Genomic DNA, 25,781 nt, shown 5'->3' on the forward strand with positions numbered 1-25,781 from the left:
GTTAATCAAGTTATTCGAATTAACTCGAATAAAAAATTAAGTTTTTCAGTTTAACTTGAATATGAATTACCCAATTCAAGTTATCCGAAAAACTGAATAAGAAAAAGCAAAATTACAACGTTTTGATAAACATTTACCTTTTCTAAAGTTAAAAGTCAAAACCATTAAGTTAAAAAGCAAAACTACGTCGCTTTGATAAATATTTACTCATTAAATAGTTAAATAATCTTGTACTTCGTCTACTAGTTAAATAATCGATCAATGTAAACGCAACATTGAATATAAATAATAGGATTCATTAACTCGACTCGGCTTAACTTAAACTTTTTTTACTCGATTCAATTTGATTCGAAAAAAATTCAAATTGAGTTCGATTGCTAAAATAGGATTCGTCAACTCGACTAACTCGAAATTTTTTAACTCGATTCGACTCGACTCGATCGAATACTTACCCCTATTACCAGTATGTCATCTACGTACACCTCCAAGTCGCGACCTATCTACTCCTTAAATATCTTGTTTACCAACCTTTGGTAAGTTACACCCACGTTTTTTAGTCCAAATGACATGACTCGGTGATAGATGAGACCCTCTTCAGTGATGAAAGTAGTCTTTTCTTGGTCATCACAGTCCAACAAGATTTGATTGTAGCGCAAAAAGGCATTCATGAAGCTCATAAACTTGTGCCCAGCGGAGGCATCAACCAGGCAATCTATCGACAGCAAGAGGAAGCTATCCTTGGGGTATGCCTTGATCAGGTTGATGAAGTCGATGCACACCGCACCAATTGTTGAGTAATATTTTTCTCATATCGTATTAAGGGAAACGTAGGGATATTTATACATGTTCCTACTGCTACTATTACAGCTCACAATAGGGCCCACTATTTTGTCTTGATCTTGGGGCCGATGGTACTGACATTCCTTAGGCATCCCTTAGCTTATTAAATGTGTGCCTGTAGAGCACGCAGTCCTTTCTGCTCCTGGGACTGACTCCTCCAGCGAGCCTCATACCTGCTAGTCACGAGCGAAGATCCCTTGCAAAGTTTGTGATCTCTTATGCGAACATAGCTCACGACCTCATTCCTGCGAGACTTACACGAGCTCTCGTCGTGAACTTCCTATGCAAGCTATCTTTGTGAACATCTAGCATTCCAGCAGGATCCCTAGCAAACTATGCCTGTAGGCGAACATTCTACTTTCAGGTCGAAGAGTTGGATCTTATTGGGTCATTTGGGCTGGCAGTTCCCAAATCTTAACAATTATCATTAATATATAGTTGATAGATGGATAAAATGTAACAATGGTAATTCATATATTTGTATCGTATTTATGTATTTTTAATATCTATTGAGCTTTAAATAATTTATATTTATATAACTTTTAACAGATCAATAATTTATTGTAAAGATTTTAACATTTATGTTATATTGAGTGGAATGAATAAACGAAAAAAAGTAAAGGGAAAAACATACATGAAATATTCAACTCATTTGTGGAGTGAATTTACATTCAAATAGAATTATAATTTACAAAGCTTACTTTCATTATGGGTAGGGATGATGAACATCTTGGCTTGAGCCACTTGAAAAATGGTCCTGGTGAAAGGGATCATCAATAGCATTAACACAACTCAACCTGGCTGAGAAACTATATGCTCCACTCATCTGTTCCATTTCATAGCCATTAGATCTCACGCTGGTTTCATCTTTGAGTTTGAGGAAGTACATGGATGACCAGTAATCTTTTGCCAAGTTCTATAGTATAAAATACATAAAAATGAATGAACTGTGTTATGAGCCAATTTAATTGATTAACCACTAATAATAATTATTGATTTACATATGCTAAGTAAAGAAACACACACCATTTTCATCAACTGTATAAGTTCATTTAGTGCATCGGTAAAGAGATCAGGATGTGTTAGATCAGTGGTGGATAAAATCGCTTGCCGGCTTCTATGAGATATGTTAACTTCCATTGCTGCACCTGCAGGATAGTTTGCCCCAGGTTAAATAATAAGACCATGGCAATTATTAAGCAAACATGAAGTCACGGATGAAATATAAAGGTCGAGATCCGAGCTTTATGAATGAAATATTCATGGGAGATTGATACCAGACCACTCATCCGTTAGTGATTGTTGACTATTTTACCTAATTATGAATCAAATCATGCTTCAATTTCAAGTACAAATATATGCATGTCAACGATATGTTTACCTAATTACGCATGAAATCTGTGTTAGGTAATCGAAGTTTTACTAATAGCTAGCGCAGCTCATCCTCGGGCCGGAACTTGAAAATGGGTTACACCAGTTTCTTTCAGAGTTTGCATGTCAAAACATCTCAATGACTCAATTTAGCACAGAACATGACCCCTCGGAACATGGAAGTCGAAATGGACATTAAATTTTGAACCATGTATTAATATATCCTGCTAGTGAAGAAATGTTTTGAGAGGAGAAAATAACTAATATTTGGAGGATAGCAAAGATGTTTTCCTAAGTTATATGAACTTCTCCATAGCACAAGGCTTAATACCGAAAATAATGCAGTGAGAAACAATAAAAAAATTAAATTTAAGCAGTGGTTTTTCTGAAAAATAAAATAACAAACCTGCAATTATGTATTTATTAATAATATGTCTTGCCATGTAGATCCTGCTTACAGGGTCATCCATCGGAATTTTGCCAAGCTCATGCACCTCTTCAAAGAAATGCACGCTTTCCCCAGCCAAACAACTGCGATCAAGACAAAACAATGTTCAATTTTAAAATTTCTTTTAATCTTTTAAGGTCGTAAATAATGTGTTCTTTGGTTTATAAGAAAAATTTCAGGGAAAACCATTCCCTCTTTATTTTTCTCTGGATAAAATAAACTTTTGTCAAACTCTAACCAAGTAGAGCTTTGGGAACGTAAGAAGTACCTGTCTGCAAATGCCATAAAAGACTGACGGAACATTTTGTGAGTAAGAAGCTTATCCAATGGTTCATTAGGATCGATGACAACAGCTTGTTCTCCATGCAATAGCAGTCCGCTATCTGGTATCCCCAGAGCTTGACACATTGTTTTGAATTCTATAGATTCCCTTTTTATGAAGCTGATTTGTGTGAGCAGAGGCTGAGAAATTGATATGGAAAAGAAAACCAGTACAAGAATGCTTGCCTGCGAAACATACCTGAACCATCTTAGCAAAAACACGAAAAACATAAGACTCCGGATTACTTCTATCTCAACTGTCTAATGATGCAGACAAGCTAACCAAGAGGCTAAGGAATAAATCAATAACAAACATACCGTAAATAAAAGGATAAATCGGGAGGTGACTTGAAGCCATGAGATATTATCATGAATTTCATTCAAGATGTAAGCTGAAACCCAAAGTCCTGAGAAAAACAAAGGAGCATGAAAAAGGAAATGAAGGTCAACATAGTTAAATGACAGAGATATCATTCAAAATAATCAGAATAATACATTGTATCATTATTTGTCACAGTAAAGCCTGTTTCCTTTATCACCAGTGATGATAATATAATATAGACATGCATACCAAATGAAACGTAGATAAACATGTACCAATTAGTGAGGCTGAGACAAGTATTCCTTGCCACAGGTCTTTGAGTTCATCAAACCTGAACTCTATATGCCGAATTGCCCCAGTGAACCCAACCAAAACAGCTACATACAACGCGTGGAGACACATTACAGCTATTACCCAGTAAGCTTGCAGGTGACATCTGCAATTGAGAGGCTTCTTCACATGAATAACTACAGAACAGTAACCCCTCCAGTTAAAATAAGAATCACATTGGAGTTAAGAGCAAAAAGGAGTCAAAATAATTATCATAAGATCCATAAGTTACAAAGCGTCAATAAGAAAATATCTACTTGAGGCGAGAATAACTCAAATGCAGCAGTGCTATTTGAACCTGTCACTCTTGCATGGTAGTTTATAAGTTTCATGCATTGGTTAACATTATGAACATAAAATGACTAAGGACATGGACAATGAGAATTAAGCAACCAAATATATTGTTAAGCTCCGTAATATTTGTAGACAACAATTGCAAATATTAATTCAAGATATCTGTTGACTCTTGGATCTGATAACTGAATAAATATGTCTAGATAAACAAACGAAACAACTCTTTTGGAAAAAGTGTTGCTATCCGTCCAACTTGATGAACTTGGTAGGTTTCTAAGATTCTTACTTGCAGCACCGGCGATCCATGGCAAGACAATTAGTGGAAGAAAAATATGAGATCTGACTGGTGGTAAACGCCTCCTGAAATATGCAATAACACATAAACTAACCAATTTTTGCTAAAATGGAATTTTTAAACAGGTAACATCACCTCTGCCACAATTAACACTGCAATGTGATACAAAACTTGTGGTTTGGCAGCATTATCTCTGATAAACCATCAGATTGGGTAGAAATTTGCTCAATGGCAAAGTCTCGGAGTAGAAAATTGCAGTTAAATTCAGAGAGTGTTTGATTCACTAAATGTAAGATCATCTTTAGTAATAGGATTATTGAAATGTAAGATTACTTGCATATTACAAATTGTGTTACAATATCCTCTTCAATTTTGACTGAAATGTAAGGTTTTTCTATTTGGTTGATGGAATGTAATATTACCTTAAAAACATATTTTACTAAATTATCCTCATACAACTTTGCTACTTTTTTATTATTAACTATACAAAGGTTGAAATTTATGACCTGTTTGGTTACTAGTGTAATAACACGAGGAAAAAACTTATTTAATACGCATGTTAAAATAGTTGGACTTAAAATAAAGAATAATTAGTACAAATTTTAATTTGAAATTAGAAGGATGAGTAAAAACTCTTGTAAGAAATAAGACCTCTTCAAAATAAGCAAAAAGTTTTCCTTCTCTTTGCCAAAAACAAGTCATTGGCTAAAAATTATCATTTGTAATTAGTTTATTGCTAACTCATGTACAAAAACATGTAAAAAATAATACTCTTATCAAATGTAGCATTATAGTATTTTATTTTACTAATAAATGAATACATTTATCTAGTAAATTAATTTCATATATTTTTCTCAAACAAATAAAGGGAGGAGCAGCTAAGGGCTTCTATTTTGATCAAAGGGACAAAGAAAAGTAAAAAGAATTTTTTTTTGAATTAAAATATGTTATTTGTTATGGTTTAAAGGTAAATTTGACTAAAATGATAAAAGAAATAATAAATTGTTATAAAAATAACATTTCAGGCACAATGCAATAGACAAAATGTTAACTTTACTGAACTTATAATAAAAATATATAGTTGAAATGTTAATTGAATAATATATCAAAAATTGAAAATATTGATTCAATAGTTTTTATTATAATTTAGCTTTGGTTTAAGTAAAAGAATCAAAGTGTAAAATTGTCAAAAATCTCACAATGTAAGATTACCGATATTAAGAGTGTCACCTATATATCAAATCCCGGCACTATTGGTAATATCACATTACATACTGAAAGTAATTTTTTTTATCCAAACATGGGAAAGTGATTCCAGAATATAAAATTGCACCAATAATATGTGAACAAATCGTCCCCTTATTGATTCAAAAATTATAGCAGTCCCATGACTGAAACATTTCACCTAAAAATTAACAGGATCAAGCATTCCTAAACAATTTAACCAACATGGTTCTATCATTTGTCTATTTACAGTCTGTCTTAAAATCTCCCAAGTAGAAGAATATCCACTTACTTGACAAATGCATAGTACAGTTGAAAGGCCTGTGCTATGCGGCAGCTCATCAACAAACCAAATCCAAGTGGACCTTCAACCCATACTGAAACCAAAACATACTTCAGACAATGTCACGGAAAAATATAACGTAATTTAGAGATCCATAAACCTGCCCAAACATAGCAAGACAACCACCAATGGCTCTTTTTGTACTTGAGGAAATTCCCAGCCATCTATAAAAAGCGTATGGTTAACAATTTAATGAAGTCATTTATTGTAGATATATAAATAACAAGGAAATTGAAGTCTATATTGCTTTACCACAAGCGATAACAGGAAGTCGAAGCTGGCAACAACTTGAATGACTGGAATCCAAAAGGCACTCCCTCTTGCACTTGGAACTTTGTGTATCAAAAACGGGAAACTTGACCTCACAATAAGTCTGCAGAAAAAGAAAAAGGCACAATTTCAAAAAGAAAATAATCCCACTGAGGCATAACATCGAATAGATGATGACAGAGCAAAACTACCCATCTAAAGATAAAAAAGAATGAACTTTGACTTTGACTTCGATATGAAATTTTTATGAGATAAAAAAAATGGGGCTCTTAATAAAGATTCAAAAGAAGGTACAGAATCACGGCGAAGATGGCTATGGAAACAGCAACATAATCGGAGGGGTAGCCACCATGAACGGCGGGACAGTTTGCCATCGTTTTTTCTTCAACATATGATTGATAGTAGATCAAATTAAGGAATTAGATGCGGGGAAAAGAAAAGAGTAAGGTTTGATTAGTCTTTGGGTGGGAAAAACACGGCAGTGGCCTCGTTTTCTTGGCCAAAGAGTCGCCATCGTTTCCATTTCCCACGTGAAGGCTTTGTTTGACTAATGATCAAGCCAAAGCAATATTTACCGAAATCAAGGGCTTCGCAAATTTTTATTTCCGTGTCTGTAACATATACACGTGACATTTCGGTAAGCAATGATCAGCTCCATTGCTTGTTTCATATCTTTCTTTTATTTAACTTTTTAACTTCGCAGATGCTTTCTTACTCTGTCCTTTTACTTCAACAAGTATCAGAGTTTTTAGTTAATTTGAGAATCATGAGTATTGAGTTTAATAATATGTATTATGAAGCTTCATTAAAATCAAAGCAATGGTTGTGAAATGTTCAATTTTAAACTATACCAATATAATTTAATTTTGTAACTGATGCAGATAATATTTGTACATAATTTAACATTTATGGACTTTAAGGTCTTTCATAAAATTTAAAATAAAAGAGTAATCTTTAATAAATTATTTAAAGAGGAAAATGAAAATTTCCACTCTTGTGTCCAACTACTATTAAAATCTGAACCTGACTCTAACCATAAAATCTATAAATAATCAATCCCACTTGTTAATTTTTCACACAAAATCTAAAACATTCATCATCTACTATCTATACCATCTTATATTTTTTTTCTAAATGTGAATTCTCAATCATACTATAATTGACACATTTTTTTTATTGAGATCCAAAAGAACAAAACATTTTCAAATTGTAGGAACATTGGAGTATTCTCTAATGGCTTGATGTCGCAATAATATCGAAATAAATTCACTTGACAACAAAATCATTTGTCACTTACAAGGCATCGGTTTTTATCATGCTAGCTAAATTGAGAATTTTACTTTTGTGCCATCATTCATCTCTACTTTGTTTGAACGATAGAGACCCTAGACCTATATTTTTAATCACTCATGCGGCAAAGCGATAGTACTGTTGGAAGATGTAGCGTTATTGACCAACCTTCTAATAAACGAGCACCTAATAACAAATACAATTTAGCAGATGACCTACTTGCATCATTGGAAAGAGGTATCAATCATGATTCTCATTTCAAAGGGCATCATATTAAGCTAAAATGACTTAAAATTAACTTCAAGTATCTCCCTAAAAAACCCCAAACCCGTACATATTCAATATCATACTAAAGCTTATATTTTTCAATAGATTAGAGGTATATTAATACTAGAAAAATATGACAATTTAGTTCATACCATGTATCTTTAATTGTTAAATATTTTTTGAAGTAATAGGAATAAACAATTTAATATATGGATTTGGCATGCCTATACAGGCTTGTAGAATGGGAAACGTGGAAGTAAATAGTTGCCTTATGATTTTATAATCATGAGGCGGTATCTACTTTCATAGATTACGCTTATATTCTTTGAAGATCTTAGTTTCCCTTTCGCTAGAAGGTAAAACTAGTGGTATATGTTATAAATGTATTACATTCTAGATGTTTTATATTAGTACTAACATTGTATATTAAATAGGTGGTTTAGGCATTGTCACTATACAACTTATTAGAAGAATGAAATCATAACAACACAATCATCTATGGATGTTCAATAAAATAATTTGATAATTTTGTGTTAGAATGATATTTATTAACTATAATTAATATCATATCATAATTGATTTTAAATGCATTTATTTCTTTTTTTTTTTTAGCTTGTGTGAATGTTCTATCAAATGACAGAGGTTACTAACATACTAATGGTGAAAGGACATGTGCACGAATGTGTTTTTAACGTGTGGATGTTGCTTATATTCTTATTTTGCATCAAGTGGCACCAATCTAATAGGTTTTATAGGAATTTTCGATGTTTTAAGAAATTTCGATAAATCTAAAGAACATTAATGGTTATCATAGTATGGATTTGTGTTTGGGATTGAAGCATATTGCTAATGTAACAGTCCGATTTAGATTCTAATAGAAACGGTGGTTTTGGGATCACGAATCCGAGTCAGAAAAATATTTAAAAATTATTTTCTGTATTTATTTTGTGTGAATTTATATTGGTGAAATTTTCGTGATTTAATTTTGTCGTTTAGGTGTCCGATTAAATAAAAGGACTTAATCGCATAAATAGAAAATTTGATAGTTTAAAGTATAAAGATCAAAAAGTTAGTGACTTTTTAAATTGAGGCATTTATATTGTAAATAGCCTGTAACTTATTAGGTGGACGGTAATGGGTTATATTATAAGGTTTTGGTATGAATTAATGAAGGTGATATATGTAAACTAACATTATAAACTATTATAATAAAACATATATAATATAAAACATAAAATAAAGTTTACATACTTGTTATAATTGTTCTTCTTTTGCCGAAACTAAACAAAATAAAAAGAAAGAACACAAAGCTAGGGTTCGGCCAATTTGGAGCTTAATTAAGGTATCAGTTTAGATCGGTTTTTGATAATTTCTACGTTTTTGATATCGTTACTTAGAAATCTTCAAGACCCATGCTTTAATTTTTTATTTTGATGAATATTTTGAGTTGTGCCATTGTTGGTAGCTTGTGATTTTTGTTGTTTGATGATAAAAAATGAAAGATATGTTTTAGATTAACATATTTTGTATTGGAGTTTTTGATGATTTTGATTAATTAGGACTTAATTGCAAAAATAATAATTTGAGGGAATAAAATGTGAAATAAATGAAATATATGGGCTTGTATGAAAACTAGGAATATTCGGCCAAACATGGGTACCTTGAAAATTTTGCATATTTTGTGTTTCGTGTAATAGGGACTAAATTGTAAAAATTGTAAATATCAGGAGTAAAATGGTAATTTTCCCATTTATGTGTTTCTGGACTAAATTGAATAAAATATGTTTGAATGAGCTTAATTTGAATATGTTTAGATCAAGAATCAAAGAAATCAGATTTGGTATTGGGGAAAACGAAAGTTGCCGACTAACAGCCCCATCCTGTTTTACGACGTCCGAGGTAAGTTCATAAGCAAATAAACGTGTTTAATTGTGGTTAAATATTAAATATATATGCTGTTATGAAATGTCGGAAATTATATATGATATAGCCGAATGTGTAAAGGCTTGGTTACTACGTTTCTGAATTCGTTCCAATCAAGTTGTGACGTCCGAAAGTCCCGTATGAACCTTAGGAATAGCTAGGATACATATATCATGACATAGGATATCGATATATGTGTGTGAGTAAGTCCATGGCATCGATTTGTGATTCCGATATGTGTTTACGAGTAAGACCCTGTCTAGGATAGTGGCATCGATATGTGGCTACATGTAAGACCATGTCTGGGACGTTGGCATTGTATGATCTATGTGATTATCCGAGTGTCCTAACCAATTTTGAATGGTTCATTGGGCAAAAGTAAATTGTGTACAGTTTGTGTAATGCGAGCTAAATGGCCAGGTATGATTTAACTTGATATCTACTCGAGATAAGGTTAGATAGTACTATAGATATGTGTTGTAAATCATGTACAATGCAATTGAGGATTTAATGTGTATTGGGATATGTGTATTCGGCATATGAATGAATAAATTTGTGTAGTATTGAAATGTTACTTAACATGTGTATGCATAATTTGCGTATTGGGCTACCTAGGTATTATTTAAACATGGGATGACATTTGATGATTCTTAAGTTGCATAAAAGAGTAAATGGATGTGTGGTTATTAAGGCTACTAGTGTGGAAGTTTATTTATATCATATTAAATGATTGTATTTGTGTTCGGCTTAGGTGGTTAAAAGAGAACTGAGAAGGACCAAGAGCCTTCGTGAAAATGTCAACAAGATGGTGATTAGAGGAAACATGTGAAGTAGTGATGGAGCCGGTTTTGATGCAATCCCTAATGAAATGACAGTCTACTTCAATGTGTTTTATGCGCTCGTGATGGAAAGGATTGGCAAAGATATGAAGAGCAGCACAATTATTACAATATAAATGAGCCGAAGGAAACTGAATTTGTTAAATCATGAAGGAGGGTATGGAGCCAAATTATTTCACTAGTAGTTGCCATGGAGCGATATTCAGCTTTAGCGGATGAGCGAGAAACTACATTCTGCTTTTTGGTTTTCCATGAAATGGGAGAGGAACTAAAGAGAATGAAATAACCGGTGAGGAAACATCGAGTAAGTGGACATCCACCCCAATCTGAATCACAGTAAGCATGCAGTTGAAGGTCACAATTAGAGGGTAGGAAAATATCTTGCCCAGGAGCAAATTTAAGATATTTTAGAACCCGAAGAGCTGCTAACCAATGGCCATGTCGAGGCTGATGCATGAACTGAGGGAGGATATGAATTGAATAGAAAATCTCAGGATGAAAACACCATCGTCTAATGCTAGCCAGTGATTTTGCTTCATAGGAATAGATGAGTGTTTAGTACCAAGTAAGCTTGCTTCTTTCAAAATGTCTAACGCATATTTTCTTTGCGATAAAACAATGCCATCAGGGGAATGAGCCACCTCTAAGCCTAGAAAGTACTTCAATGGACCGAAATATTTGACATGAAACCAAGTGTCTAGATAACTCATGAGTGATTGAGTATGCACACTATTGTTGCTAGCAATAATAACATCATCCACATACACAAGTAGCGAATGAATCACCTTTGTGATACGTGAAAAGGGAAGTATCTGCTTTAGATTGAGTAAACCCAAATTTAAGAATGGCATGAGAGAATTTCATAAACCATTGGCGAGATGCCTATTTCAAACCATGCAAAGATTAGACGACAAACTCGATCGTCATTGGGTGATAAATAACCAGGTGGTGGCATCATGTATACTTCCTCATGGAGATCTCCATGTAAGAAGGCATTATGGACATCAAGTTGGTGTAGTTCCCATGCTCTAGAAGCAGATACAACTAACAAAGTTCGGACTGTGGTGAGTTTTGCGGCTAGAGCGAATGTCTTAGTGTAGTCCAGCCCTTCAATTTGTATGTAACCTTTGGCCACTAACCGAGCTTTGTATCGCTTAATGGTTCGATCTGAATGATATTTGATTTTGTAAACCCATTTACAACCAATAGGTTTCTTCCCAGATGGTAGTGGTTCTAGAGTCAATGTTTGATTTTGATCAAGTACCACCAGTTCCTTTTTCATTGCCTCTTGCCAACGAAAATCTTTAATGGCTTGAGAATAAGTCTTTAACTCATTGTTATTAGTGATGCCCGCTAAAAACTGGTATGTTTAGAAGCAAGTTTAGAATATGAAAGAAATTGAGACAAAGGATAAGACATACCTGAGGATGTGTGATTGGAAGAAGTGAAATGTGATGCATGTTGTCCTGACAATTCAACGTGAAAATCATGAAGGTGATGTAGCAATTTTGTTTGACGTGTAGGACGTATGGATGCAAGTCGAAGAGGTTGAGTATTATCAGGAAGTGCATTAGAATTATGGTCAGTGCTTGGGGGAGGTGGAGATATAGGGTAAACAACAATATTTGGCAAAGATTCACATTCATCTTCAATAAGAGATAAAGGGATAGGCATATTTGTAGGTTGAGTTAAAGATAGAGCATCACAAAAAGGAAATTTTTTAATAGAAAACTGTATCTCTAGAGATGAAAATGTTGTGTGTGTAAGTCATACATCTTGTACCTTTGTTGACCATGTGGGTATCCAAGAAAAAGACATGTTGTAGCTCCTTCACAAAATTTATCCTTTGAGCGAGGTAAAATCGAAGCATAACAAAGATACCTAAACACACGTAAGTGAGAATAATTTTGTTTGCGACAGAACAAAAGTTCATAGGGGTTGTGTCCAGATAAAAGAGTAGGGATGTAATTAATTAAGTAAACAACAGTTAAAATACATTCACCCCAAAATGTAATGGGTAAATTTGCTTGAAAACGTAAATGTCTAACAACTTCAAGTATATGTCGATGCTTGCGTTCAACACCACCATTTTGTCGGGGTGTGGAAACACAAGAAAATTGAGTTAAAATCCCATGTTGTTGACAATATAATTGAAGGTTATGATTGTTAAAGTCAATCCCATTATCACTACGAATGCATTTTACTGTTTTACCAAATTGTTTAATTACCATTGCCATAAAAGAAACTAACTCGGTATAAACTTTTGCTTTAGATTATTATAAGTAGACCCAAGTAATTCTGCTATAGTCTTCAACAATACTTAAAAAATAATGAGCCCCTGATAAAGACGTAGTTGGATATGGTCCTCAAACATCACAATGAATTAAATAAAAAATTTCATGTGTTTTAATTAAACTAATAGGAAAAGAAGATCGAGCTTGCTTGACTTGATGACAAGAGTCGCAGCATTTATTGAAAAACTTAAAAGAAAATGGACCTAAATATTTAAGAAGAGACATACTATCAAAAGACAAATGCCCAAGACGTTGATACCGTATGGTGACTGAAGAAGTTTGGGTAGTGGCGGCTGTTGCTGTATAATTTTTGATTGCCCAAAAATGATAAAGTCCATCTCGCATTTCAAACATTCCAATCAACTTCTTCGTGGGTAAGTCTTGTACAACACAAAAGGAAGGAAAGAAATGAGCAACGCAATTAAGTCTTTGGTTAATTTGCTAATGGAAAGGAGGTTACAAAAAATGAAGGTATATAGAGAACATCTTTCAAAATAATGTGAGAATTAAAAGAGACAACTCCCTTTGACTTTGCTGGTACACACGTTCCATCTGGTATTTTTATTAGCAGGAAATGAGGAATGACTGTTTGTGAAGAGAGACAATTTTCATGGGCGGTCATATGATCAGAGGTAACTAAATCCAATACTCATTCAGTGTTATCATTAGACAAAAAATTTAACTTAATTGCAAAGTTGGTTGTAGAGGGTGGACTCTTTTCAAGGTTAAGCATGGATATGAGTTGACCGTATTGCTCAGTTGCTAATCCAGCAATTAGGACAGTACTGGTGTTGCCTTCATCTTTCTCCAAATGTTGTGCATTGTTGGCTGCCTTTGGTTTAGATGACTTTTTACCTTTCTCCCATCATTTAGGATAGCCATAGAGCTCAAAAAAAAGTCTCTTGAGTGAGCCTTGACTTTTTGCAATGTTCACAAAAATAGTTTGGAGAGATCTCGGTTACTTATGGATTTTCGGTTGGTATTAGCCTTGAGTTGCTGCTAAAGAAAGTTGTTACTTCAATGGATGGTAGTCTGGAATCCACTAGTAATTGTTGACGTTCTTTCTAAGCCACCTGTGTTTAAACACGAGACAATGAAGGCAATGGATCCATGTTCAAGATCTGTAAATGGACCGTTTTGTATTTTTCATTCAATCCCATGAGAAACTAATGCACTTTTCTCTTTCTCCATAGCTAGTGCCTTTGCTGAACCGCATGTACAAGGTGGAATTTGTGAATAAGTATTAAGCTCATCCCAAATCCCTTTTAATTTGGTATAATAGGCAAAGACAATCATCCATTGCTGTAAGGTATTTCATCATTTTAGTTTTCAACTGATGAACACAAGGAGCATTACATTGAGAAAACCTCTCTTCTAAATCTGGCCATAATTCTTGTGCTGTTACAAAGAATGCTACACTATCATGTAGTATAGGATGGAGAGAATTAAATATCCAAGAAAGCACCATTGAATTGCATTTAATCCATGTAGATTCCTCTTGTGCTCCACATGATGGACTTGTAATGGATCCATCAACAATGCCATATTTACTTTTGGCTTGCAAAGCATTTATCATGGCACGACGCCGTGTGGGGTAATTTTCTTCTTTTAGGAGATAAGTTACTAAAGAGGTCCCTAGGTTGTCAGAAGCATGAAGGATAAAGGGTGAAAATATTTCAAGGTTTGTTTGAGGGGTTTTTGAAGAAGAGTCTTCTGTCATGGTTAAAAGAAAGAGCTGGAATTCTAACCACATTCTGATACCATGCTAAAATATGAAGAAAGGGCTGTTGTATTTCTTATTTTTCATTACAGAACAATGGGATGATTATATACAAGTAGCGCTCCAATTAGCTCGTAAATCAAGAAAATAATATACATAAATAAGGAAAAGATATACATAAAATATTCCTGAGATTATGCATGGGTCAATAGCAAAAGTATATGGTAACTGAATGTTCATGTTTAGTGGTCTCTATTAATAATAATTAAGCTATTAAACATGTTGAGCACATCACACATTAATCATCTTCAGTATAAACCATAATTTGCATTGATTAAAGATGGTAACTATGCAACATCCATAATTTATGTGGAATGGTTTAAGGCGAATGGTAAACTGCATATGTACCCGTTGGGACATGCTCCTATACATCGAATTTAATATCCAATTTTGCAATATAGGAGGAAAAACATAGAACTATGAGACGAACCTGTTGAAGTAGGCCAAGCTAAAGGAGGGAGAAACCTATTACCTTGTGGTAAGAAGCAAAGCTGTTGATGTTAGGATTTGTGCCTTGAGTGTTGTTAATTTTATCATTATCTACTTGTAATTTTTGAATTGAATAAATAAATATATATATTTCTACATGACCATTTAATTTTCTTTGTATAATTTTTTTCAATGATTTTTTATCTAAAACAAATTATATAAATAAATATAGACTTATTGATTACTTAAGATTTAACCAATATTAAGTTGTATTACATAATTAGATTGTAATGCAGAAAGTCAATTTATATTAGCAGATAATCTAAATTGTCCGTAATTCACAAGGTCATATTGAGAAAATGTCTCACGTTAAAACTACTATATCGTCTATAAGTTTAAGTGGGGAGATTAGTTGGTTTTGGTTATCAAAGTTGGATTGACTCTAAAAAATAAAAACATAGATGTAATTGTTTGGACTAACAATACATTGAACAAAATCCAAATTGAATTTATCCTAAACCTGTTTATTTGTTCATTTGAGACATTCATAGTATGACTTACATAAATCTTGATTAAGTGAATGATCGTGTGTGTATGACTCACGTACTTTGAAATACTGAAAACTTGTTCTCTCAAGGTATTGCACTGAAAGCTTATATGTTAGGTACATGACTTATGCATATAACATAGTTTTACTCACAATAATGGAACTATAGCTCGATAAAAGAAAAAAAAAAGGTAAATGGTATCCTCTAATTGGCATTGTATTAATTATGAAAATGAAACATGGACACGGATCATTTGTTTGGAAAAAATGATTTAATCATTATGAGTATATGCAATGATCATTTTCATTGTGGAAGATACAATTGTGACCATAAGATAAAAATGGATTGGAATAGATGAACAAATTTAACCTAAAAGTATTATATATGAGTATCCTATGAAGGTAACACACATATGACAAAGTCATTGGACCAAAGTTTAATTTAAGTAGCTTTCATAGTGGTGTATAATTGAGGAGTTTAGTCATGATACTTTTAGTAGATTAACGTCATGACTAAATAACTTTGTAATTAATAAATGAAGAGTTGGAACTTAATTACAAATTATTTTTGCCCAAATTGTATAGGTCCACTCGATCCCTTGCTATCTCACTATAGCATTGAATAGATTGATAATAACAACTTTGAATGAATGGACAACAACGGACGAATGAGAAATAAATTACATAAATTACTATTCACTATAAATGCATTTTCTTGAGAAGACAAGAAATGACTTAAGACTAATTTAATTTCTTTGTATTATTATTTAATTGAATGAATAAATTAAATAATTGACTCCAAATTCAAAATTAATTTAATTCTATTCGAATAATTAAATAAGTTTCCACATAAATTATAATATGATAAAATTGTCATGATTTTAACGGAATTAAAATTAAATTATATTTATTTAATTAAAATTAAATTTTAATAATTAATTTCAAAGAATATTTAATAATTTAGTTAATCAAATATTTGAGGTTGATTTTTATTTAAATTCAGAGAAGTCAAAAAATTAGATTACCCAACTAACCCAAATGGATTAGGATGTCGTGGCAATGGGGGTGTTTTCCACATGTATGTCGTCGACTATGTTCTTTTGGGAAGTCATATCCAAATTTAAACTCCTGTTTTAATTAATTAAAAACTTTGAATGAGAATTAAACTTATATATTTTCCTTTATAAATTCCTATGCTTTGCCAAAATTAAAGATTATCAAAAACTAAGGAATCTTTATAAAATTTAGTGAAAGTTCATACTCAAATAAATTCTATTTTTCATAAATTAGAGACTTTAAATTAACAACAATTATAATTGTGATCAGCTATCAATTATAATTTAAATTTTAAAGTTGAAATTTCAATTTTAACAATATCAAAAAGTTTGTGCAAGGCTCTCTTAAAAGAGTCTCGATTTTTTGTCTTGTGTTAAGTTATTTAATGTAAAATACTCTAAGCATTTGAAAAAGATTAATTGGTTAAAAACTTGAAAACATTAAACTTTGGTTCGGATTAATTGAAAATTTTAGAAACCTTTCTATGGAGGTATTGTGACAAGGACAAATTCCCTAAGCCTCAATACACATGTACTTATTTAATTAGATTCATTACTTTTAGTATCACGATAAATGTTAAGAAATTCTGCCATGCCAACTATGACCTATTTTCTAAATAGTTTTCCAATAGTTAAACTTGAGCAACAAGGTTGTGGTCAAGGTGGAGGTTAAGCTTAATGTAAAGGTAGAGGTCAAGATAGAGGCGTTGGTGTTAAAGATTTTTTTGGCTCTTGTACTTGTCAAGCCTGACAAAGGCTTTGACTTCGTAAACATAGATGTCAATCTTAAATTTGCACAAATAATGGATGAAGATTTGATGCACCCACTAGACAACGAATGATTTTTTTTTTTTTACTACTTTGTTCTAATACTTTAATTAGATAATGAGAAAACTAGGGAAAATGCGATTTTTTTTTTTTGCAAAGCAGGTCTTCAGCTGGCACGTCGAAAAATACATTTTCTTTTTACATACTAGCTCTTTTTTTAAAATGGTTAAATGTTAATGATTTTGTTTTTTAATCCTGAGTTTGATTCCACTCTTACTTAAATTTATATTTTTATTTTATATTGTTTTAAATTTTTAATTAATAAATATATTATTTATATAAATAAAATAATAAATATGTAATTATATAATAAAATATATTTGATATACAGCATTATGTTAAAAATATTTTAATTAATAATTCATTTATTTATATAAATAAATTAATAAATATGTAACTATATAATGGAATTATATACTTTTAATATTCATCATTATCATTATGTTAAATATATTTTATTTTTAACTAATTTGTTTGATACATTTTGGGTATGATGATTTCTAATATTATAAAATTAAATAATTATTTCAAATATAATTATTGTTTTTATATGTAAAATATTTCAAATATCATTGTTTTGTCATCTACATAGTGGGTATGGTAAATTCTAATATTATAATATCAAAATTAATTTTTATTTTATATATAAATAAAAGAGTTATTAATTAAAAAGATGAATTAAAAAACTTGAAAATAATATATTTATTAATTAATTTTTTTAAAAAGTTTAAAACAACATGAAATAAAAAATACAAATGTGAGTAGGAAAGGAATCAAACCCGAGACTTAATGACAAAACCACTAACATTTAACCATCTAATCAAAAACTAATATATCAAAAGAAAACGTGTTTTGTAAAAATGTTTTCCGACATGTTAGTTGAAAACGCTTCCTTCTCTTTTCAAAATAGACCCATGTCTCTAAATTTGGAAAAAAATGATTTATTTTACTAAATATTTTTGAAACCGGCGTTTTTTTCTAATTTACCCATTAAATAATACGTGTGTAATGTTTAGTATTTGTTAATAGTTTTGTTATTTCTTTACTCTTTTTAGAGATTAAGGTATATGTAAAGAATTTTAAAATGTGTATGTTAAGTGAAAATCCTAACATTTTTTTTGTTAAAAATACAAATAATTGGAATAATTCAGTTCGCCATTTTAATATAGTTTTGTTCGTTTTGATTCATTTGGATTAATGTTTAGAATTTTGGTACATCAAAGATTGGAAAATGATGAGTAATAAAATTTTGTTGATATCACATTTATATAAGATATCTAATTAAAGAAAAATTGATTAAAATAAGATCATTTATATCACATTACACACCAATTAATTTAATTAGTTAATAACATGACATAATATTTATTTCCTTTGTAACCTCCCCAACCCAGTTTAGATGTTAAACTCAAACTCAGGAGATTACATCGACCATTGAAATGGTTTTAGTTGTGATCAGAGTTTAAATACAGTCAACTTATTTATTTTAGAACAAAACTTAGCTTATTTTTAGAAAAAACACATGAGTTATAAAAAAACATTTTAATTTAACTTTTCTAAGTAACGGTGATTATTTTTGAAAACTTGGTTAATTTATTTATTCTTCCAAAATTTACTTATAAAGTAGTAGTGGACAAGTGATTTTTAGCTTAGTTTTAATAAAACTTGTATTTAATGCATATTTGATTATAATCCTTATTTCCTTATTAAAAAACAATTTAAAAATCATGCAAGCTAATTAAAAACCAAAACCTAAATATGAGTCTCATGCCACAAAATAAATAAACAGCACAGTTCCGAAATAAAAAATAATAATAAGCCTAATAATACTTTCATATAAATAAAATAATTTCGAGCCCTTCGTATGCCATGTAACACCTCAAACTTGGTCTATACGTTATGGCCGAATCCAGTGATGCCACAGAGAGGGGTTTTGAAAACTAAGTTGTTTCAATAAATCATTCAAGTTTTATAATTCATATTCCTTTATGATTTTTACTAAAAACGTCATTTAATCAGTTCGTTTGCTAAAACATAATTTACAGCGGAAGTCTTAAAATCATTATATTTTAGAAATCCAATTCTTGTTTTTAAAAAGCCTTAATTTTCGTTTAACTGTGATTTCAGTCAAGCATCGCAATGAAAGAGTTAAAAATGCATCCAAAAACCAAACCGGAGAGCCCTAAAATTACAAACTCTTAAACAAAACTAGAAATATAAATAAAAACCATAATTTCCTAAGTAAAACAGTTCTCAATCAAGTGGTCACCACTGAGCCTCTATTGCACCGACCCATCTAAGTCTGTGGATTACCTGAACAGAATAGACAAACAAATGTGAGTTTTCGTAAACTCAGTGTGTAACCCAATAGAAATAGATTTGGACTTAAGTCCTTTTCAGGTACAGATAACAGAAATAAATATGCACAACAGGTATACAGAATCCTACCCCCATCCTCTACACACCAACTCCGACCATCCTATCACACCATATGGAGTTAAAAACACCCACTCATCCCTACACACCATAATGTGCCATTGTGACACAAATCAGATAATATGCAGCCAAGCTGCAGAATATAGGCGATGATCGCCATACGAAACACTTCCTCCACATATACAAATTCCACCCCAATCCAATATATATACTTACACGTATTTAGAATTATCATACTTAACATGTGCTATACAAATATCAGATATATATATATATATATAGCAAAATAATCAGACATGCATAACAGTGTCCTACTCAGAGCATACTATCAAATTAACAGATCATATGTCCTAGGGTTTGGTTAGCCCTTACCGACCCTATGGTAGGCCCACAGTTGATCAGAATGACCCGTACGATCCTAAGGAAAATTTTAGAAATATGGGCCCACATGCTCGTATGGGCTTGCACGCCCAGATTGGCCTCGTTCGCGTGGCCTACACGGCCTGGCCTAAAATCCACACACCCGTGTGGCATGTCCGTGTAGGCCTACATGCTCGTGTGGCCTACACGCCTAACTTGGCCTATCCCGTGTGGCCCATACGGCCACACCTACATCGTCACACAATCGTGTCTTACGCACGACAATGCCCTCGTTAAACACACGGCATGTCTTGCACACAGCCACTTACACGGCCGGCCACAAGCCCTGTGGCGTCGACAGTAAGCAGTTTCAGCTTTCGCCGGAACTCTATTTTTCACGTTTTGGAAGCACACCTGTTACGGTTTTGATGCGAAACCAGCCCCAAAACCACTAGCACCTAAAAATAGAATACCGAACACCTTTAAACAACGAATTGTAACACAACAACGCTAAATTGAACAATGTGCACACACACCTACCATTACCTAAAATGACCGCACGCACAATTTAATCTGTTAAAGCGAAAACCACAGTAAAACCACCTTTTCCAACGCAACCTTCCAAAAATTAGAACCCCCAATAAGAACCTATACGCCAACTGGTAAAGAAATCCAACTGAGACCACTTAGAAAACTTACCAATCCCACACGAACACCGAAAATTTGAAATATCGCAATTGAATAATTAGATTGACAGGACATAAAGATTAAAGGAGAAGAATTATCAAATGACAGAAAATGCAGAGGAAAAGGAACACCAACGTCAGATTCTTTTGAGAGAGAGAAAACCAAATTTTTGGAAAAGCAAAAAATAAAAATAAATTCTGATAACTCCTCTTATCCCAACTTCCCACTATCTTATCAATCACAACTACCCACTCACATAGACCCCCAATCCCATCCAAACTCTCTCAGTCAATTGAGCAAAAATTAATACCCACGCCAACATAGAGATTCGAACACAAGACCTCCCACACACCAACTCCTTACCACTCGAACCAGCAAGCTCATTCTGATATGAATTAACAGAAAATTCAATATAAGCCCATTCAATAAGGGTAAGACTATGATTAAAATAACAAGGTATGCAATTATGGGACTTGAACCCAAGACCTCACACACACACCCAAATCACTTATCCATTGAAACAGATACACATTTATGTAAAATATTTACAGAAATAGAAATAAATTATTCAGGACGTTACATGCCATGTCTGCATCCTAACCTGGTGGCTTATTTGTAAAGATGGAAATTAAAAAGGAAGTGAGTTATTATCACAAGAAAAACCGGAACAAAACAATAAATAAATAAAACACATAGATTAGTAATTCTAAGATTAAACACAACTATAAAGCACATCAGATTAATGATTTTTCACATAAAACACTTCACTTCACTATATCAGTATTCACAATTTTATATGACGTACTTGTAAATGCAATGCAGTTTCAAATTAACAAAAAAGTTCTACCCAACTCCGCTACACACCTCACTTATGAGTTCGCCAAAACTCATCTACCATATCACTTCGGATTGTGGGTGAGTCACCACTTATTTGCAGTTAAACCGCCACTTTGTAAAGAAAAACATAGGTAAACCACTAGTATTTTAGATAAAAAAAATTGCAGTTACTGTCACTTTTTAGAAGTGCACAACATATTCATAAATTAAACAGACTGCCACTAGGTGTTATGGACGAGCCACTACTTGTTTGCAGATTTAATAAACTGTCACTCTTTCTCTATACAATGTCCTGCCCCATGCAGTGCACTATGTCATGCTTTATATTATGAAATATCAACACTAGTAGTAGTCATGTATCGTATACTCAATTCATCACTAACACTTAACATGCTTATCATGTTCTTCGTAGGGCAGTAACAATATTATTTGTAACACCCATATCCGTAACCCACGCTAAAGCAAAATACGAGGCATTACTTTACTCGATCTCATGCACCCAAACGTTCACAAGTCATCTAGACTTGGTCCAAATTAATTTTTTTTTCAATTTCTACTTTAAACTTCTTGTTATGGGCCTATGAGCCCCTAATAGACCATTGGAAACTATTCGGGATCAACCCGGGCCCTTAAACCATCTATAGAAAATTTATCTTTAAGACATGGCACACGTCCGTGTAGAAAGGCAACACACCCGTATGGAATTTATTTTAAATGCACACCTACAGAGGTTTTCACATGGTCCGTGTCCATCACACGGCCATGACACGCCTGTGTCCTAGCTCGTATGCAAAAACATGGACATTTTGTTTTTGACGTTAACATCCCCAAAATGACACACGGCCAAGGCACACGCCCGTATGCTAGGCCATGTCCCTCACATGGCTGAGACACACGGTCGTGTCTCTGCCCATGTGTTTACTATCATGCATACTGACTTGAAATTTTTACGTGCAGGGGACACACGGCCAGACCACACGCCAATGGAGCAGACCTTGTGTCATACACAGTCTAGACACACGCCCGTATGTCTACCCGTGTGGACAATATAAGGCTATTTACCAAGCCTATTTGCCACCCTTACTTGCATAACCTGTATAGTAACAACCACAATCAAGATAAGACTATCCTAAGCAACCAAATTAGCCATAATAAGTAAGATTCCATTTGTGCATTTTACTCATCTATGAAAATAACATCTTTGCATATAAATCAAAATGAATATTAGCCATCATTCAAGGCTTAATACATAATGAAGGGTTCCCAACCTAAGCCAACACATTTGGCCAGTTTTTAATGACGCAAAAATAGCAAAGTCTAAGCCCTATACATGCCATATTCAAGAATATAAATCAAACTATACCGAAAGCTTTGATTGATAGTGTGATCGATATCTCTGACTTCTGTTGATCCTTGAGCTAGATAGGCATACTATAAGAAAATGGAAAAGGAAAGGAAGTAAGCATAAGGCTTAGTAAGTTGCACATAAATAAATATACGACATATCTTTACCATTCATCAACAAGTATCATAATACACAAGTGGCATAAGCAAAACTTACTCATCAATATTCATTACACCTCATGTAGCATATAATGAGCTTACATTTCATACATACTATATAGGTACCTGTACCACTTACATCACGGTCATACTTTCTTAGTTAACTTTAAATCATTCTTTTTAAGTCATTCTTTCACCATTGAACCATATGGAACATTATCGGATACTCATTTAGCCTCAAATATGGGGTCAGACATCGATGCTATGTCCCAGACATGGTCTTACATAAACTCTAGTATATTTGTGCCGATTCCATGTCCCAGACATGGTCTTACATTGACACATCTCGTAGTTGATGCATGTCCCAGACATGTTTTACACTAGTTTACCTCTCAAGGCCGATGCATGTCCCAAACATGTCTTACACTAGCACTCGTCTCAATGCTGATGCCATGTCCTAGAGATGGTCTTAACCAGCTTTCATAATATGGCCGATGCATGTCCCAGACATGTCTTACACTAGCTCACACAAGTGACCCAAATGTCATGGCATGAATATTCTATTTATTTCCTAAGGTTCGTTCAGGAATTATATTATCTCTATTCTCATCATATTATCTCATTTCCAAAATCAAGCAATTTATGCTATAATAATTCAAATACAATTCAAAACATACATAAGCAATGTAGTTGTATTATTTACATACAACTTACCTCGGATTACAAAATGTGGCGACTAGTTGATTTGCTTGGCTTTCCCCCGGTCTAGGTTCAGATTCGGTATTTCTTGATCTATAATAACGAAATGCACTTATTTAGTCACTCTATCAATCTAGGCACTCTACAATTCATAATTGGGCAAGATGACCAATTTGCATCTAGACTTTTGCAAAATGACCATTTTACCCTTAAGTCCAAAAATCAATTTTTATCTAATTTATTCACATTTTAAGCCTAGCCGAACCCTTTTTACTCTTATAGAAACTCCAAATTCTCACTATTTCGTATATTTAACATCTATTTTACAACTTGTGTAAAATGATCATTTTAGGTGTTTCCATGCTAACACCTTTCATAAAAGTTGGTTATAAGACACCCAAGACTCATTTTCTTCCACAAAAACTCAGAAAACATTAAAAATCCTTTCATGGAAAAACCTTAAACTCTTATTCATTTTACAAAATAGTGCCCTCATTTGAAAGCTTATACTCCAAAGGTCTCAAAAGTACAAAAATATTTAAGAAAAGCCATAAAAATCACTTACTTGCAAGAGGAATGAGTTGCTGAAATTTTTGAAGCTCAAACCCCTAACAATGGTTGAAAAATTGGTGGTAAAGAAGAAAGAATGAAAGAAAAAGATGATAGCTATGCTTAGGGCATTATTATATCATACATTATGTCATTAACTTACCTAATGTTGACTTTTCAACATTTTTACCTCCCATGGCTGGCCAAGCTTTCACAATAGGGTCTAATTGCCCTTTAAATACCTACAATTTTTATTCTCTAGCTATTTGACACTTTTAGCTATCAATTTAGGACTTTTGCATTTTATGCAATTTAGTCCTTTCTCGCAATTGGACTCGCAAACGTCAAAATTAACCCACCAATTTTTTATACACTTATATAAACATGCAATAACTCCAAAATAGTAATAATAAAATAATTTATTCAACTCTGGATTTGTGGTCCCGAGACCACTATTCCGACTAGGCCCTAAATCGGGCTGTTACATTATCACTCTCAATTTAGCAATTTCACTTTATCAGTAAACTCATAACGTTCACATATCATACGATATAATAAGATCACTTAAGGCGTTAGACACAAATTTTAGAATTCACACACTATTAGGGACCTAATTGAACAAATAAAAACTCTAAAAACAATTCATAGAATGTATAGGAACTAAACTTAACATATCATACTTTTACATAATATTAGTAATTTAAATCAATAAATCATGGATTCTAGCCCAAATCATTCTGTTATGGACTTAATTAAACAAAATTAAACACTAAAATTAGTTTAGGAATTAATTAGGGACTAAACTGAACAAAACATAAAATTTTGGGTCAAATCTATAATTTTGAGTTTTAGGGGACATACGGCCATGTGAGAAGGTTGTGTGGCTAGGCCATGTAACAGATTGTGGCCGTGTAACAAACTTTGGCCATGTGGATCACGCAAAATTAAGCTTCAGGGGGTGACACGGCTGTGTGGGGTGTAACACCCCTAACCCGTATTCGTCACCGGAATAGGGTTACGGAGCATTACTGGGATAAACAGTTCAAATATAAACATTTCATATTATTTAACATTCATGTCAGATATTATTCATAAAGTCCCTTATATGAGCTCTCGAGACCCATAATGCACATTAGAAACAAGTCGGGACTAAATCAAGTACTTAGAAAACTTTTCGCAAAAATTTCACAATTCTTCCTAGGGCAAGGTACACACGCTTGTGTGGTCAAGCCATGTGGTTCACACGACCAATAGATACGCCCATGTCTCAAGCCGTGTAGGCATTCCAAATGGGGTACACAGCCGTGTCCCAACCTGTGTCTGTACCCGTGTAACTCTCTGGCTTAGGTTACACGGTCAAGTCACATGCCCATGTGCTAGGCCGTGTGTAGGTACAGGGG

At 33.0% G+C, this 25,781-nt stretch overlaps 1 protein-coding gene and 1 long non-coding RNA gene across 2 annotated transcripts; one reads left to right on the forward strand and one right to left on the reverse strand.

Moving 5' to 3' along the window:
- Nucleotides 1–1,397: 1,397 nt before the first annotated feature.
- On the reverse strand, nucleotides 1,398–6,730 carry LOC108461985 (regulator of G-protein signaling 1-like). Its single transcript, XM_017761989.2, has 11 exons — nucleotides 6,353–6,730; nucleotides 6,041–6,161; nucleotides 5,889–5,952; nucleotides 5,738–5,822; nucleotides 4,213–4,286; nucleotides 3,578–3,769; nucleotides 3,299–3,387; nucleotides 2,928–3,166; nucleotides 2,618–2,742; nucleotides 1,867–1,988; nucleotides 1,398–1,756 (listed from the first exon to the last, which is right to left on the reverse strand). Exons 1-11 carry the CDS (start codon nucleotides 6,430–6,432, stop codon nucleotides 1,547–1,549), a joined length of 1,401 nt encoding a protein of 466 aa, XP_017617478.1. The 5' UTR covers nucleotides 6,433–6,730; the 3' UTR covers nucleotides 1,398–1,546.
- A 2,132-nt stretch (nucleotides 6,731–8,862) lies between these two features.
- Nucleotides 8,863–10,452, forward strand: LOC128290099 (uncharacterized). Its single transcript, XR_008279742.1, has 3 exons — nucleotides 8,863–8,957; nucleotides 9,430–9,514; nucleotides 10,290–10,452. It is a non-coding gene; the product is annotated as an uncharacterized LOC128290099 (long non-coding RNA).
- Nucleotides 10,453–25,781: the final 15,329 nt, after the last annotated feature.

This window comes from Gossypium arboreum, chromosome 3 (genome assembly GCF_025698485.1).
Source record: "Gossypium arboreum isolate Shixiya-1 chromosome 3, ASM2569848v2, whole genome shotgun sequence".
NCBI classification, from domain to species: domain Eukaryota; kingdom Viridiplantae; phylum Streptophyta; class Magnoliopsida; order Malvales; family Malvaceae; genus Gossypium; species Gossypium arboreum.

Excerpts from the sequence above, each read along its gene's own strand:
- LOC108461985 (XM_017761989.2), bottom strand. The coding sequence starts at position 6,432 with ATGGCAAACTGTCCCGCCGTTCATGGTGGCTACCCCTCCGATTATGTT. Across the intron at positions 5,953-6,040 it reads ACTTCCTGTTATCGCTTGTG|ATGGCTGGGAATTTCCTCAA; the intron begins GTAAAGCAATAT and ends CGCTTTTTATAG. Across the intron at positions 3,388-3,577 it reads TGTCTCAGCCTCACTAATTG|GACTTTGGGTTTCAGCTTAC; the intron begins GTACATGTTTAT and ends TGTTTTTCTCAG.